This window comes from Oryctolagus cuniculus, chromosome 5, assembly GCF_964237555.1.
Source record: "Oryctolagus cuniculus chromosome 5, mOryCun1.1, whole genome shotgun sequence".
Classification (NCBI taxonomy): domain Eukaryota; kingdom Metazoa; phylum Chordata; class Mammalia; order Lagomorpha; family Leporidae; genus Oryctolagus; species Oryctolagus cuniculus.
In genome coordinates, this window is record NC_091436.1 from 61,244,220 (window position 1) to 61,262,503 (window position 18,284).

The window sequence follows — 18,284 nt, forward strand, 5'->3', positions numbered from 1 at the left end:
AATGAGAGCTTTGCAGGGTACAGTATTCTAGGTTGACAGTTTTTTTCTCTTAAGACTTGGAATATATCTTGCCATTCTCTCCTGGCCTAAAGGGTTTCTGATGAGAAGTCAGCTGTGAATCTAATTGGAGATCCTCTGAAAGTAATCTGGCATTTCTCTCGTGCACATTTTAGAATCTTCTGTATATGTTTTACTGTGGAGAGTTTAACTACAATGTGTTGTGATGAAGATCTTTTCTGGTCATGTCTATTAGGAGTTCCATGTGCTTCCTGTACTTGGACGTCCCTTTCTTTCTCTAAATTGGGGAAGTTTTCTGTAAATATTTCACTTTAAAAGGCTTTCTAATCCATTCTCTCTTTCCACGCCCATAGGAACTGCAAAGTCCTATATGTTGGGTTGTTTGATAGTATCCCATAGATCTCCAACACTGTTTTTAAGTTTTCTAATTTCTTCTTCTGTTTTTTGGTCTGACTATAAAATTTCCAGAGATTTTTCTTCTAATATGGATATTCTTTCTTCTACCTCACTGAGCCTGTTAAGGCTTTCCACTGCATTTTTTATTTGTTCTATTGCACATTCTTCATTTCCAATATTTTGTTTTGATTTCTCTTTAAAATATTAATTTCAAGAGAAAATTTTTTTGTCTTGTACAGACTTATTTAGTTAATGGATTTGCTTCTGATTACTTCTTTTTTAAAGAAGTATTTATTTTTAAAAGTATTATTTGAGAGATAGAGTTACAGACAGTGAGAGGGAAAGACGGAGAGAAAGGTCTTCCATCCACAGGCTCACTCCCTAGTTGGGCACAATGGTTGGAGCTGTGCAGATCTGAAACCAGGAGCCAGGAGCTTCTTCCAGGTCTCTCACACTGGTGCAGGGGCCCAAGTACTTCCACCACTTTCCCAGGCCACAGCAGAGAGCTGGATCAGAAGAGGAGCAGACAGGACTTGAATTGACACCCATCTGGGATGTCAGCACCTCAGGCAGAGGATTAACCTACAGCACCACAGCACCAGCTCCTCTGATTACTTCTAAGTAATCCAATTAATTTTTTGAATTCCATTTCTGGCATTTCTTCAATCTCTTCATTTTCACAATCTAGTATTGAAGTCTTGTGTTCCTTTGAGGCTGTACGTTGTATTCCTTATCTTGTTTCTTGAATTTTTGCTGCATTTATTTTTAGGCATTTGTGGAGATACTTGTTGGGTGTTTTTTTTCCTTGTGATGGCTTTTATCTTTGGATTATTCCTCTGTGGATTAGTGGAGTGTCTGCTCTTTCAGTGAATACCCTGAGGTGTTGGCTGGGTGTGGCCAGGGAACTCTGTTTAGTGCTCCAGGGTGAGGAGAGTGTCCAAGGTGACTCCCAAATTTGGTGCTGTAAATCTCCTCTTTTTTCTTTTTTATCAGAGGGGAAGTTTGTTCAGCTCTGTTGGTATAGTCTCATGCTCACCTCCTTTCCTCCAAGGAGACTAATACCTGGCACTAGCCCCAGTGGGTACAATATTCATCCACGCTGCCACAAGAACCACACAAAGGATCTGTGCAGTCCTTGGTGTGAGCACAGGATCCTGCAGCAATGACTCTCACCAGGGAATCAGGGAGCCCCGAGCATGTGGAGCCACCTACAGTGACTGCCCAAAGACCCAGCCACACCCTGCACCTTCACACGCAACCACAGTGTTTTCACAGCCCCGGTGTTTTTCACAGTCATGAGCACCCAGCCCCCTGTCAGTTCTCCCAGCCAGACTCAGGCGTCTCCTCTCGGCTGATTACTGGGTGCCTGGACACAAGCTGGCACAGCTGTTAACATATGTCTAGATGGCACCTGCCCTCTCTCGGCTAGTTACAGGACACCAGTGCTGGGTGGTCTGGGAGAGAGAAATGTGTCCCCTTTTTTTCACCTCTAGATTGGTAGGTCCACTGTCCCCCACGGGGCTCCAAGCTGGACTCAAGCCAGGCTGTTCCTGCAGCTTTATCTCCAGTGGCTTGGGCTGCTGCAGTCTGGTCTCACCTCAGTCTCCAAAGCTGGTGCTGAGGCTCTTGGCTGCTGGGGTGCTGAGTTGTGCACATCCACACCCTCACGCAGATCCACAGTGTCCCTCTAATGTGCGTGGAGTTTCCTCTGCCGTTTGCTCCCTAGCTCTTCCCTGAGACTGCACTCTTTCTCACATGTTTACAACTGTCTTCCCCTAGACTAGCACAATAAGCTCCCTCCCTATTCAGCCATTTTGGTCAGAAATTGACAATTAAATTTTTAAAAACATTCATACCTAACCCGATGACGTGGTCAAATAAATTATAAAGAATTCAGTTATGTTCTTGATCACAAAACTTAGCTCCCACACTCCTTTGTAGGCCTCCTTTATAGCATGTGAACATGTGTAAACGCGTTGTAGTGCATGATCCTGGCCAGACAACAGCCAGATGATGCTGAGGCAAGTGACTGCACCTGCAGGACGTTAGACCCGAGTGGAGAGCGCCTTATTCTGGCTTAGGTGATTGCTAAGCTGGAAGGTAATACTCACATTTAGTGGTGTTGCTTATGTAACCCTGGCTCTAGAGATCTTGGTTGATAGAGTATTCGCCAATTTTAGGTTTTCATATGCAGGGGCAGGAGTTGTAGCACAGCAGGTTAAGCTGTCACTTGGAGCACCGGCGTCCCATATCCCATATCATATCCCACAGATTGTCACTTGCAACACCGGCTTATCATATCCCATATCATATCCTGGCTATTCTGATTCTGATCCAGCTTCCTGCTAATGCACCTGGGAAGATAGCAGCTGTGGCCCAAATGTGTGGACCCCTGCCATCCCTGAGGGAGACTGGGATCGGGTTCCTGGCCTCTGTTTTTTGACCTGGCCCAGACCATATGGGGAGTGAATCAACAGATGGAAGATCTTTCTCCCTCTTGCTATCACCCTGCCTTTCAAATAAATAATTCGTTAATCACATAAGTCTTTTAAACAGTTTTCATAAGCATTTTCCTAGTGGGAAAAAAAGCATCTATGTCCTCTTAAAGACTTAATATAGAACAATAGATTATAGCATTTTAATTAAAATGACCCAAGTGCTTGGGCCCCTTTCACCCACATGGGAGACCTGGATGAAACTATTGGCCTTGGCCTGATCCAGCTCTGGGCCATTGTAGCTATTTGGGGAGTGAACCAGCATATGGAAGGTCTCTCTCTCTCTCTCTCTCTCCCCCTCTTTCTGTAACTTTGCCTTTCAATTAAGTAACTAAATCTTTTTTTAAAAGAAGCAAATAATTCAGTTTAAAAATGGGCAGATGACCACAATAGACATTTCTCAATATACCCAGCAAATATATGAAAAAAATGCTCAACATTATTAGTTATCAGGGATGTGTAAATCAAAATCACGATGAGATATCATCTCACTCCAGTTAGCATGGCTATTATCAAAAAGAGAAAAAAAAAATGCTGGTGTGTGGGCAGAGAAAGGGGAGCTCTCATACACTGTTGGTAGGAATAAACACATAGCCATTACGGAACAAAATGTGAAGGCTCCTCCAAAAACTAGAAATAGAATGATCACATGACTCAGCAGCCCTGCTAGTGCATGTCCAAAGGAATTGAAATCAGTATGTTAAAGCCAGCACTCATGCTTATTGCTGCAGTATTCACAACAGCCAAGATGTGGAATCCACCAAGGTGTCCATAGATAGATGAATAGATGAATAAAATGGGGGGTATGTACGTAATATTACTGAGTCATAGAAAGAATACAGTGCTGCAGCACAGATGAACTTTATGTCACATGAAATAAGTCAGGGACAGAAAGATACTAGGTGTTCTCACTTTTATGTGGAAGCTAAAAAGTTGATTTCAAAGAAACATAGAATATATGAGTGGTTAGCAGAGCCTGAGAAGGTGTCAAGAGTGAAGGATGGTGAGGGGATGATTGATAGGTACAAGGGTGCACCTGCTTACAAGGGTAACTTCTGATGTTCTGTAGTACAGTTGGATAGCTATAGTTGCCTACGATTGAGTATTTCAAAATCACTATTATAGAGGATTTTGAATGCTCCCAATACAATGAAATTTTATGACTGAGGTGATAGGTATCTCAGTTGCCTAATCTGATCAGTAGATATTACATGCATGTATTGAAATGTCAAATTGTATTCCATAAATATGCACAATTACTATGTGTCAGTCTTTTAAATGTTTAAATAAAAATAAATAAAAGGAAAAATGCAACAAAAAGCAGTTTGAAAACAAAACATAATTCCAACTTTCTAGAAAATGTGTGTTTCAGTTATGCTTGTATATATTATAATCTATTAATTGTGTGTGTTGGCGTGTGTGCATGTGTTTATGCCAAGGAAAAATGTTTAAGAATTCAAAAGTAAAGTGTGTTTTTAATGATTGCTTTTTTACGTGAAAGGCAGAATAACAGAGAGAAAGAGAGGGAGATCTTCCATCCACTGGTTCACGTCCCAAATGCCTGCGAAAACAAGGGTTAGGCCAGACCAAAGCCAGGAACCCAACACTCAGTCCAGGTCTCCAATGTGCATGGCAGGGACCAACTATTTGAGATGTCACCTACTGTCTCCCAGGGTGTGCATTAGCAGAAAGCCAGATGGAAAGTGGAGGCGAAGTTCAAACTCAGGCACTCCAATGTGGGATTGGGTGTCCCAAGCAGCATCTGAACCACTGTGTCACTGAATCAAATGTCTGTCACCTGTTGTTAGTTTTTTTAAAAGATTTATTTATTTATTTGAAGGGGAGGGGGATAAAGAGAGAAACAGAAGGAGATGGTGGTGGCCGAGAGAGAGAGAGAGAGAGAGAGAGATCTTCCATCCATTGGTCACTCCCCAAATGGCCACAATGGCTATGGAACTCCATCCAAGTCTTCCACATGGGTGCCAGGGGTTCAAGTACTTGGGTCATCAGGTGCATTAGCAGAAAGCTGAATTGAAAACAGAGCAGCCAGGATTCAAACAGGCACTCTGATATGGGATACTGGCATTGTAGATGCGGCTTAGCTTGCTGCTCCAGCCCTGTGATATTACTTTTAATCATGGGTCTCAGTTATCTGCAGAAATGGCCAGTCCTCCCTCAAAGGTTGGCCCCTCCCCTTGAATGTGGGCTGGCCTTATGATGTGCTTTGACCAACAGAATGCAGCGGAAATGGTGCCCTGTGATTCCCAGGGCCAGACCTTAAAAATTGCTGCAGGGGCAGGTGTTGGGCGCAGCTAATTAAGCCACTGCTTTGGAGGCCTTCCACTGCTTTTGATCCAGCTTCCTGCTAATGTTCCTGGGAGGCAGCAGGTGTTGGAACAAGTACTTTGATTCCTGCTACCCATGTGGGACACCTGGATAGAGATCCTGGCTCCTGGCTTGGCCTGGCCCCTGCTCCAGCTGTTGTAGGCATTTGGGAGGAGTGAACTATCAGATGGAAGAGCTCTTCCCCCTGCCATCCCTTTCCATGTCACTGTGCCTTTCAAATGAATAAAATAATTTTCAAAGAAAGGGTGCTGCTGTTGAATTTTCCCCGGCTGATAGCCAGTCAGCAGTGTGTCCTGCTGGGGAGCCCTTTTAAAAGGGAGATGTCTCAGTTTAGGTGGGGTGCTGTAGGTGGGAGGGTGCCCAGTGACTGGAGGAGTTCCAGGAGAGGGAACCCAGTGTATAGGGCACGGGGAGTGCCAGGACAAAGTGCACCTGCTGCACGTGGTTGTGTTGCTGAGAAAGAACCCGGGAATGAAGTACAGGAGTTTCTCAGGGGTGCTTTCAGTTGGCCTTGGAGGCTTCCAAGTTGCTCTGGCTTTGGCACTTGGCAGGACTGGAGCCCTCAGTGTTGGCAGACGGACAGACTGGCGGGGTGATATCCGGGGTCCTTGGATCTCTGGAAGAGGACATTTTTCCTGAGCATTGGCCTTTTACAAAGCACTGCTTCTATTGCGGTGGAGTTGTGCCCCTCTCCCTAGATTAATGTTGCAGTCTCAACCCTCAGTGCTTCAGAAGATGACCTTGTTTGGAGATAGGGTCATTGCAGAGGTATAATTAGTTCAATGAGGTCATAGCAGGACCCTGATACAGTGTGACTGGTGTCTGTATAAAAAGGGCAAACTTGGACACAGACACACAAAGAACATTGCATGAGGGGGAAGGCCAAGATCAGGTGCTGTGGGAGCCACAGCCTGGAGAGATGGCCAGTGGCCGCTGGAAGCTAAGAGAGAGGCGGGAGAGAGGGAGCCAACCCTACCGACCCTTGATCTTGGGCTTTTGGTCTCCATGACTATGAGATGATACTTTCCTGTTATTTGAGTCACCCAGTCAGTGGTAGGCTGTTGGGGCAGCCCCAGCAGACTGGCACAACGCCCTGGTCCCATCTTCCACTTCCTTCCTGTCCTGAAGTCCTGGATGGCTGACCACAGGGATAAACTTGTGCCCATGATAAGGAGCTTCTGCCCAGAGGGCATCCCATCTTACTCTAGTGAAAATTAAAATGCCCAGTTCTCCAAAAATTTTGTGAAAGGTTAAAATTAGACCAGATAGACCTCAGAATCAGCCCTTAAGGCATTCAGATCTGGCTAAAAAGCCCATGAGAGTATCTCAGGCATGGAAAGCCAAGACACTGTGGCAAAAAATGACCTACATGAAAGATCTCTGTGAATGAGACCCCAGTGGAAAGAACGGGCCATCAAAGAAGGAGGTAACTTTCTCTGAAGGGAGGAGCGAACTTCCACTTTGACTATGGCCTTGTCTAAATAAGATCGGAGTTGGTGAACTCACGAGGCTTCCATGGCCTTGGCAGCTCATGACAAGATCCTCGAGTGATTACTACTGAGTGTCAATTGTTAAATCAACAACAGGAGTCACTGTGCACTTGCTCCCCATGTAGGATCTCTGTCCTTAATGTGTTGGACTATGCGAATTAACAGTAAAACCAATCTTCAAACAGTACTTTATACTTTGTGTGTCTGTGTGGGTGCAAACTGTTGAAATCTTTACTTAGTATAGAGTTAATCTTCTGTATAGAAAGCTAATTAAAAATGAATCTTAATGAAGAATGGGATGGAAGAGGGAGTAGGAGATGGGAGTTTGTGGGTGGGAGGGTGGTTATGGGGGGAAGAACCGCTATAATCCAAAAGTTGTACTTTTGAAATTTATATTTATTAAAGGGTTTTCTATTAAAAAAATAGACCAGATAGGCTGTTTCATTTACCTTCTTTGAGACTCTTCCACCCAAGAATATTTTTCACTTTTTCTGAAGTTTACAGAGAATTAACACTTAGCTGTTTTTCTCTAGAAACCTGGCTAAACCCACCTGTATCAGGATGGGCCCTTGATTATTCCAGTATAATCATTTGCATGATTTTTAGTACCATAATTGTAGAAAGCAGATAATAGCACCTTAAAAGGGACATATCTTATTCAGAAATGATTAGTGCTTTATAAGAACAATAATATTGGATGCATTATACACTAGGAATGGAAATGACACTTGTAAAATATTTGAAATGGGAAGTTATGGAAAGCAAGAAATAAAAAATTCCCACTGGAAAAGAAAAATATGTTTTATTCTCTGCTCTCAGAAGGCAGTGACACCTCACCCTTGGGCTGCACAATCTATCTAGATCATCGTAAAATCCTGATCAAGGCAAGTAGTTTCCAGTCACTGAACTCAAAAGAGGATGGGGATGTTTTCATGTTTAGGAGACTTTGTTCTTTAGAATAGATGGTGTTTTGTAAATTAAAGTTGGATTTCTACATAGAGAATATATTTGCTATGATTGAGTCTAATAATTTAGTCCTCTTCCAGTTACTTATACTTCTTTTTTTTTAAAAAAAAAGATTTATGTATTTGAAAAGCGGAGAGAGAGAGAGAGGCAAAGAGGGAGGGAGGGGGAGGGAGAGAGAGAGATCTTCCATCCACTGGTTCACTTCCCAAACGGCTGCAACAGCTGGAACTGGGCCAGTCCAAAGCCAAGAGCCAGAAGCTTCTTCCGGGTCTCCCACGTGGGTACAGGGGCCCAAGGACTTGAGCCATCTTCCACTGCTTTCCCAGGCCACAGTGGAGAGCTGGATTGGAAGTGGAGAAGCTGGGACTAGAACTGGCACCCATCTGGGATGCTGGCATTGCAGGCAGTGGCTTTACCTGCTATGCCACAATGCCAGCTCCTACTCTTATCATAACTCCTGACAGTTTATAAATATGTTCGGAAAAATACATATATTCTCCAATACTTCACCAGTATAGTATTTAGGTCAATTGTAAACTGATTAACTTTACCCTGTCCTTCTGATTCTTTGATTTATTCGTCACACTCAACAGGAAAACCCATGAACCATGGTGGAAACAAATCTGGATGGAACCTAAGAAATTCTTTGCTACGTGAATTGATTCAGCAAATGCTGATTCTTGAGTTTTGGATATTTTTTGTACCGTTTAGAACATTCTATTAGGTTTCAATTAAATATTTCTTTTGGCAGCTTAATTACCCTTAATCCAGGAATATTCTGCCTACAACTGCCAAGATTAAATAAAGCCTTGCAATTGCCAGTGCCACTGAGATGGAAAGAAATAGTGACTTGGTTACATCGTGTCTGATTCAAAAGAACGACTTTAGCCTGGTGTATGTTCACATGGAACCTGCCGTGGCTCAGCTGATTCATGAAGAAAGATGTGTGTGTGTGTGAGTGTGTGTGTGTGACTGTGTGTGTGTGTTTAACTTTTGCAGTTTGATTTAGAAACTACTGAATCAACGAGCTGGTCCACAGATATCCAGTCTTGTCCAGAGCCTCTTGGTCTTCTTGGAGTTGTTAATGTAGCTCCTCTCTTGATGGGCTGGAGGTACCATGGAAGTGAGCGAATCTGTCTCCCTCGGGCCTCAGGACTTTGGGCAAAGCTCATTTTCTTGCAGTAATTATGTGTAAATTCCATGAGCCTTTTGGTCTACTCAATGTTGAAATCACATACGGGCTCTTTCCATTATACTGCGAACTTCAGGTTTCAGCCTCACATGAGAAACGCGTCAAACAAGCACGCAGCGCGAGGAGAGGCTGGGCGGGACCCTCTCGGGTTTACCCCAGGCCTCTGAACAGGTGGAGGTGCTTTCACGTTCAGGCAGCAGCTTCCAGACAGGCTGCTTACGGTCCTGCTGTCACCTCCTAGGTCCAGAACTGGGGGTCCTTTGCCGGGAGTCCCTTCACTTCTGTTCTGCCAGTCTGAATGCTGTCCGCTTCCCTCGGTGCGGGACAGTTAGCCCTTTTGAAAAGTGCCCTGCAGGGGCCGGCACCGTGGTTCACTTGGTTAATCCTCCGCCTGCGGTGCCGGCATCCCATATGGGTGCCGGGTTCTAGTCCCGCTTGCTCCTCTTCCAGTCCAGCTCTCTGCTGTGGCCTTGGGAGGGCAAGTGCTTGGGCCCTGCACCCGCATGGGAGACCAGGAGAGGCACCTGGCTCCTGGCTTCGGATTGGCGCAGCGCCAGCCGTAGCAGCCATTTGGGGGGTGAACCAACAGAAGGAAGACTTTTCTCTCTGTCTCTCTCACTGTCTCACTCTATCTGTCAAATAAATAAAAGTGCTCTGCAAAGGTGTCGCTCCCAGTACTCTGCTCACTGACTCATATCCACTCGCCAGAGAGCATGTGATTTCCCAAACCCAAAACCTCCTAGCGACTCTGAGTTAGCATCGTCCTCTTGTGGTTGACTGGGGAGGCCACATGGTGTCGTGGCTAAGAGCACAGGCATTGCCCACAGTGCTTAGATTCCACCACTGCTCCTCCAGCTATGTGACAAGGGAGCGATTACTGGTTCCCTTAAACATTAATTAAGGGAGACTACCATAATCACCGTCGCAGAATTGTTGAGAGGATTAAATGGATATTATAAAGGGAATCACTTAGCAGAGTGTCAGGCGCATACAAGTCCCTGGGAAGGATTAGCTTTCATAGGTTTCTGAAGGTATGCAGAGTTCTGTTATTCTAGTGGATTTTGTGTAAAACCAGAAAAAACAGGGGGGCTGATTTTCGTAACTTAATTGCAAATTATTTCTCTCCCTTCCAATTCTTCTTCCTTTATTCCATCACACCTAGGATGTGAACCTGTACAAAGGGAATTCATAAAGTACGTGGAAAGTGGAACAAAAAGATAAGCTTATTTTGATGAAAAAATGTCTAAAAATCCATGCATACTTTCTTCATCATATGCATTTTTCATGAACTTTTTTTTAAAAAAATATTTATTTATTTGTTTGAAGGCAGAGTCACAGAGAGGCAAAGGCAGAGAGAGAAAGGTCTTCCATCCACTGGTTCACTCCCCACATGGCCACAATGGCTATCTGAGCCGATCTGAAGCCAGGAGCCAAAAACTTTTTCTGGGTCTCCCATGCAGGTGCAGGGGTCCAAGGACTTGGGCCATCTTCTATTGCTTTCCCAGGCCATAGCAGAGAGCTGGATCGGAAGAGGAGCAGCTGAGACTCAAACTGGTGCTCATATTGGATGCTAGTGCCGCAGGTGGAGGCTTTACCCGCCATGCCACAGCGCTGGCCCCCATGAACTTTTTTGAAGACTCCTAGTATTCATTAAATGAGCAGATGGTGTTGCTTTTTTCTTTTTAAAAGAAATCACAGAATAATAATTTTTTCTCAAGTCCAGTTTCAGATGCCCGAGAACTCTTCCTTTGGCTTCTAGTCCTGATGCATTTGGCGAGGGTTGAGGCTTGAGAGGCAGCCCCTGTGGGCAGTGGCCCTCTGTGAGTCCATCTCTGTAGCCGCCGTGCTGCTAGGACTGGGCTGGGCCCCTTGGAGTGGCAGACAGATCGTGGGGAGAGGCTGCGGGCTCCGTGACATACCTGCCACAGTGTCTCCTCCTCGGACATCCATTCCCACTGGCAGAAAGCAAGTGTCTGTTAGCATTTCCGCCTGGCATTTCACAATTTGCATACGTAACATTTGGAATGGAACGAGATTAGAAATTCACATCGGAATTGGCCACTTGCAAATGACCTCCAACACTAAAATTTTACAAATTGTGCTTCCTTGTGGGGCAGTGACAGTGTGCCACTGCAGATTTCAAGATGGTATTTTTAACAGTGATTTGTCAAAGCTACTAATCTCATTTCATTGCTTTGTTTCAGATTGATGTTCTCAAGGCAGATCTGGAGAGTGCCGAATGGAAAGTTTTGGAAAATCTCATTCTGGAAAATGTGCTTGAACAGATTGGACAGCTCATCTTTGAGATCCATCTGCACTGGCCCGGGTTCGAGGTCAGTGGCAGTGACAGCAGTGTCGTCAGATTCTGGTACAGCCTCCTCAAAGAATTAGAACTAAAGGATTTCAGGCTTTTTCACAGTTACAAAGATTTATCTAAACCTCAGCTATTCCTAAAGAAAGATCTCTTCAATGCAAGTAGCTGTTATACTCTGAGCTGGGTGAATACAAGGTGGAAATAGGATGCAGGACCTCACGAGGAGTACAAGGAAGGAAGTATTTCCGGAGTGGAGTCGTCCATGGCTCCCTCCGAGGGTTTGAGCACGCAGCTTCCTTACCTGCTGGAGCAGGGACTGTGTCATTGTCTCTGAGGTGCAGGGGGGCCTGGAGCTTGATGTGCAAAGGCACAGTCGATACTTCAAGGGATGAACAACCAACTACGCTCGCCACTCCACCACGCAACCACCACCATTTGTCCAGACCCAGGCCTTTTGCTCTGACAGAGGACAAACTTGTCCTCCTCCACTGTGACTTGGAAAGTACTCCCCCATGCATCCCAGTTTTCCCTAAACTTTATTATATGTCTATAATCCGTGAATTCACCCACCTTACAATGAAATGATATATTTTCCCTTCGTCCTGGGTTGATGACATTCCCAAGTTCGTGATCTCCTGTTTAAAACAGAGCCTTTCATTGGATGCGGAGTCACCTCTCTCCGGGTTTTGCCAGCTCACTTTGTCATTCCTCCTCAGCCCTTTGTGGGGCCAAGCAGCGGTGTTGTAACAGCCACGGGTTCTGGCTTCCAGGGCCTCGGACACATCGCATTCTGTTACTGAGTTTCAAAGCCCAGACTATCGAGCTTCAACTCCCGGTTCTTTCCTGACTCAGCCTTGGATCCCTACCTTTGTGAAGCGGAGCACACAGCAGAAAGTGCGAGTCTTCACTGCTAGCACTTCAGCCTCCAAACATCAGCTCCCAACCAGGCACGTGGGCCGCGCTGTCAACGGTTTTCTAATACCTTAGCCCAAGTGCATTTTCCGGTACTGTCAGTAGGCATCACATGTGACATATGGCCTGAGGCCGTCGTGCCTGTGGTGCCTTTTTCCTCGGATGGTTACACAGTAGTCAGTAGTAGCAGTCCTTTCCATATGCAAGTTCATGGAAAATGAAATTAAAATGTTTATTTTGCTGTAAACAATTTTGAAATCCATGCATAGATATTTCATAATTTTCATGAACTTTTAAAAGACCTACTCATCAGTATGGATTTCAAAAGTTTTTCCCACCAAAATACATATCTTTTAATTTCATTTTCTGTGAATGTTTTTTAAGTATCTATATGTATTGTTGTTAAGTGGAATTTGTAGCTCCAATAATTTCTATTTATAGGAAAAGAAACTTACTCCACTGAATGATTTTCAAAAATCCCATTTTGGATAACTTACTTAAATAGTTTAAAAATAACTGAATTATTGCTTTGCCAATTTAGTATATTTTTTGATGTTTACACAGAGTGTAAAAATTGTATGTATGCTGTTGCTTCCAAAAATGTTTGGAGGGTACAGAATACTGATCATTAGTAAATTTTTTTCTTCTCCCGTTTTTATTTTAAACTTCCTTCTACCCTCAGATGTTCCCCAGGTTGGCTTTTTGCTTCTTTCAGTGATTTGAAAATGTCATTTATCAAGTGAGAAACCAAAATGTATTACAATAAGATGATCTCTCTAACTTGAGTTCAAGAGAACAAGACTTTCTGAGTTAGTTGTGATGACTTTTAGAAATCCAGGTGAGGTTTTTATTTTAAAACCCACAGTACTCGAATGAAGGTTGTGGAGCTGAGAGGACCAGCTTGAACTTGACTGGTGATGACAGTGGAGTCGCTTCAACCCAGAGGTATTTCAAATGCATGGACGGAGACATGCAAACGTTAAAGTGGTTCATACATTCAGGCTGTGTGGTGTCATCTCCAAAGCAAAGCTAACTTTGGATTATATCACAGGTTTTTTTCATAAAAATTTCATATGCTGAAATATACACATTGAAGTATGAAGAGTGTGCTAACCCTCCGTGTCCAATCCGATGGATCGGCGTTGAGATACGCACACACAACCACAACAAGATCTCTAACTCCTGAGACCGAAGAGGGATGGCGCTACGGAAAGTCCCCTTTGTGTGGGGCGAGGCAACCACACATTCCAGGTTGGTGGTGTAGAGCGTCGACTTCATCGTGCTACCTATATCCGAAGCAAGAGTGGATGTACTGGTGAAAAAAACCCGCACGCACTCCCACCCACACCCGCCTACCAGGCAGCCTGTTCTAAAACCGTCCTTCATTTACTTCAGGGACAATCTGAAGTTTCTGGTGAATATTCCAATGGTTGCTATGGCTTCCTTGCCTCTAGAATTTATTATGCTTATCATGCAGGCCGGGGTCTCTTAATCACAGCACAGTTGCCTTTTGGGCTAGATTATTCTTTGTTGGGGGTGCGAAGCTGTTCTGTGCCTTGGAGGGTGTTTAGAAGCATCCCTTGCCCCCCCCCATCTCCACCCTGCTGGATGGCAAGAGAACCCCCCCCCCCCCCCGCCTTGTGTCATCCAAACAGGGCCAGATGTCCCCGAGGGGGCAAAGTCACCCACCGTGGAGATGTCCTGCCGGGCGCCATGAGAAGGTGGCCATGCTACACAGCACCGGTGCTTGCTTATGAAGAGTGGGCAAAACAAAAACCGTCACCACCATCACCACCCCAAAGTAACAAACAAAAGCAAAGCTACTCTGTCTAAGCGCTGACTACATGCCTGGCACTTAGCATGGATCACTCCTAATTTTTCTACTAACCTAAGAAGAAGTATATTTTCTCCTATTGTATGGCTAGAGAAAGTCTGAGAAGTTAAATAGCTTACCTACATTACTCAGCCTGGTAGACAGTGGAACAGGAATCTATACTTTCCTTTCCTCTTTCAGACCCTTCCAAACGTGGCCTCCATAACCTTCACCAGTAGGCTACGTTGATGGAAGGACATATTTTGGTCTCGCTTAGCAAAAGGAGGCAAAAAACTACAAATATAGTTGAACCAGACCTGCAAATCTGTTAGAGTTGGGAAAATTTTATAGCATACAGGTTTGCTTAAAATGGAACCATGTAGTTAATTAAAACATGAGGGTATTTCAAAAAGTTTTTAGAGAAATACAATTAAAAGATCAGTATATTTTGCTGCTAAAATTTTTGAAATCCATGCAGACTTTTTTTTCGTAATACACATTTTCCGTATACTTTTTGAAGACTCCCTGTATGTCTGCCAAATGGAGACTTACTGAAGACGTATGGGGACTGGAAAACCTTCCTGGCAGCATAATTAAGGCTGTCAGGAAAGCTCTTGTGAGGCCCAGAAGGGAGTCTTACTCTGGCTCATCCTAATACTTGGCACTTTCCTCCTGGTTTCTAGAAAGGATACAGTCACTTGAAATTGTAGTGTGACTCTCTTTTGCTTTAAACTATGCCTTGATCTGCAGATAAATAAGCTAAGCTGGGAATATTTGTGAAACACACCTCCCTAGTTAACTCATGTTCATAAATGACTCTGAAAACATTTAATGATGCTCTTATCACATGATCTACAAAAGTGCTCTTTTTAGTCGAAATACAAATGAGGATGTAAGAGATGCAGAAGTTTCCAATTAGTACTCCCTCTGTCACAAGTCAAAGTTTAAGTCAAAGAAAAACAATGCTCTTTGTTTTTTTGAAGAGTAGTATATGATGCCCTTAAAATAGGTTACCACATGAAGACTTGTGTTTGACATGTCCAGATGAAGGGATCAGGGAAAAGTGAGCAGACTTCTGTTAGAATTGACTGGAAGGCCACTAATATTTACATCAAGGTAGAACAAAAGTAAATTCGCGACTTCACGGATGTTTTGTCCAAGTTGGTTATATATAGAAGCATGTCTGCCTCGTCCATAAGATCTTTTAGTAAATACGGTGTAAGCTTAGCATTTCCTAAGTACTACATGTTTACATTCAGTAAAGGTTAAATTAATGGAAGCCAGGCTCGGCATATTTTGCTGGTTTAAAAATGAAGGCCATATTTAAACAGAGTATTCTTCTTGAGAATTTCACAGTACTTCAAAGTTCAATTAATACAGTTGTTCTTTCTGGATGGAGATAAATTTATGTTTGGTTTTTAAGCAATGACGTAATTTTTTTGTACTAGTCAATTGTTGGTACTTTGTAAATTCAATATAAATTTAATCTTATGCTAAAATGTCACCTTTTTCTGTATTTTGAACTTTATACGTAGGTAAAATCATAACCCAAGATTCAGTACATTCCTAAAACTGCCTAAATGTAGGGATTTTTGAAATCTTTGGATGATTCTCTTTCTGTCCATAAGAAAAGTAAACCAAGCATGCTGTCATACTTTGTGTTTAGAACTATATGGTAAAATGCTTATTCTCAACAGTTCAAAATGAATGTATTCTAAAACCAGCAACTTCATATTCTTACATAAAAATTTTTACTTTTTCTTAGTCATTGATTTTTGTAAGATTGACTGAAATAATACAGGATTTGGGGTGGTTGGGGGAGAGTCTAGTTAGAATTCTGAGCTTGGGGCCGGCACCATGGCTCACTTCGTTAATCCTCCGCCTGCAGCGGCAGCATCCCATATGGGCACCGGGTTCAAGTCCCGGTTGCTCCTCTTCCAGTCCAGCTCTCTGCTGTGGCCCGGGAAGGCAGTGGAGGATGGCCCAAGTGCTTGGGCCCCTGCACCCGCATGGGAGACCAGGAGGAAGCACCTAGCTCCTGGCTTCGGATCGGTGCAACGCTGGCCGTGGTGGCCATTTGGAGAGTGAACCAACGGAAGGAAGACCTTTCTCTCTGTCTCTCTCTCACTCTCTAACTGTGTCAAATAAAAAACAATACTTTAAAAATGCCTGGCCCAGCACCAGCCTTGCACCCATCTGGGGAGTGAACCAGTAGATGGGAGATCTCTTTCTCTCCCCATCTCTCCCTCTCTCTCTTTCTGCAACTCTACCTTTCAAAGAAATAAAATAAACTGCATCATGAAGACAGGGAACATCAGAACTAATGGTCAAAGGCTAGTGTTCTTTAGGATTTCTTGGGATATTTCAGAGATTTTGGAGCAAGAGAGAGAGGGACAGGGAGGGAGGGAGGAAGGCAATATCACTATGTTCATAGAATTGTATCTACATGTTGCATTGACTGCTTATAACTAATTGAAAATCAAAATTAAAAAATAAATTTTTTAAAAAACAAAACAAAAATAAATAAATAAATAAATAAAAAATAAATAAATAATTCTGACCTTGACCTTGGCTGTTTCCATGGAGAAGCCAGGTTGCACAGGAGTGCCGTCTTATCAGTGTGGAGCAGGAGAGACCCACTGTGGAGCGTAGTGAGGACAGTTAACAGCAGAGGATTGAGTGCTTGGACGTTGCTGAGTGTTGACTTGAAGTGTTCTCACCACAAATGAACTGACAAGTGTCTGAGGTAATGGCTATACTAACTAGCTTTACTCATTCTTCAACACATACAAGTATCAAATTACCATGCTGTACACCATAAACATATTTTATCAAGTAAATAAAAACATATACCATAACACCTTGAATCTACTTGGACTAAAACAAGGTACCAGTAGAGACATAGTGCTTGTTGGCAAATGGCGGTGGTCTTGAGTTCCCCAGGGGCTTGCTTCTACCGTGGCCCCTCCAAAGAACACTCAACCTCCCCTCAAGTGGTGGACTCCAGTGAGTGCACAGCATGGCCGGGGCCAGCGTCTGCACTAAGGGGTCCATCCTCTGCCTCACTTGTTGTTGGAGATTCTGAATATCACCTAGGTGAGGCTATGCAGGGCACTTTTAAAAGTTTTTGGAAAATGGACAGTGAGGATAAGTTTATTTTGGTGCAAGAAAGTTTTGAAATACATGAAAATATATAGTAAAGAAAGGTCCAAATGGGTTCTATAACATTAATGAGAAGCCATATTTGCGTATCAATACAAATAAGCTATTAGTATCTATGCAAGAAAATAGTTCTCAAGGTCAGGTCAAACATTGTTTTCTCAGGGACCCCTGTTTAAGGCCCCCTGCTGTGTCCCCCAAAACCATCTGCTCTTTATCTTCACATCCCCTGTCTTTGAATGTATCTGTACAATGTCTGTCTTTCCCAGTAGACTGGAAGCTCCCTGAGGGTAAGGGCCCTGTCTGCAGCCACAGTGCTTAGCATGGAACCTGCTAGGTGAAAGGTGCTCAATCAATATTTGTTGAATATAAAAGTTTAAAAGCTATTTTTTATGTAAAATTGTTTCATCATCATTTGTTACAGAAGTTTTCTTTCCTGGCATTAAAATACCTTTGGAATTTAGATGGACTACTGCTTGTTATTTTGCTAACTTAATTTGGAACTAGTTTTTCTATTTTTGACCTACTTATTGCACTGTATGTGGTAGTCCCTGTCCTGAATAAAGGCTGCTAACCTGGAGAGCTGTTGACTTTGGGGACTTAAGAGCTGTGTGATAGCCCATTAATATTAGAAGATATTTAAGTACCAGGACATTAAATCTCAGTGTTCCCTTCTCATTTGTTGTCATCTGTTCCTTGTACTAGCTCTCAGTTCGACTCAGCCTGTAACATCGGGATAGTGTAGAGAACATTCTTCAGTTTATAAGGGAAGGAAGGTATGGTGATATGAGTCTATTTCTACCAAGGCTTAGGGCTGGCATTTTCACAAAAATGATTTGTTGCATTGTTCTTACACATCAAAATGAGTATTAAAGTTGTTGAAAAAGGGAAAACAAGGAAGGAAGAGGCCTTATATCCACAACACTGAAATGTAAGCCAAGGTAATTTGCAGGCACAGAAAAAGTGATGGGGTTCAACTGGAGCGGAAGGGGCCGTGGGAATGTCCTCAAGTTTGGGTTTTTTTTTACCCAAGGATGAAACCTACATTATTTAAATAGTTGTTTCTTTTAAACTGCCCCATTCAGAGGTAGCACGCTGAAAGGCACAGAGACGATGACACAAATCTGATATTTTCAAACACGTGCTTAAGTGGCATTACTAGAGGGAGGATAATCGGATGCGA

The 18,284-nt window shown here is 43.4% G+C and overlaps 1 protein-coding gene across 2 annotated transcripts in view; it reads left to right on the plus strand.

Annotated features, from left to right (window-relative positions):
• The window catches only part of METTL24 (methyltransferase like 24), a 126,788-nt gene extending 109,009 nt beyond the window's left edge, over positions 1 to 17,779 (plus strand). For both annotated transcript variants that reach the window (XM_002714897.5, XM_070073702.1), the window contains one exon: positions 11,108 to 17,779. In XM_002714897.5, the coding sequence (XP_002714943.5) occupies positions 11,108 to 11,422 (315 nt within the window). In that variant the 3' untranslated portion in view covers positions 11,423 to 17,779. The remainder of the gene's footprint in view (positions 1 to 11,107) is intronic.
• Positions 17,780 to 18,284: the final 505 nt, after the last annotated feature.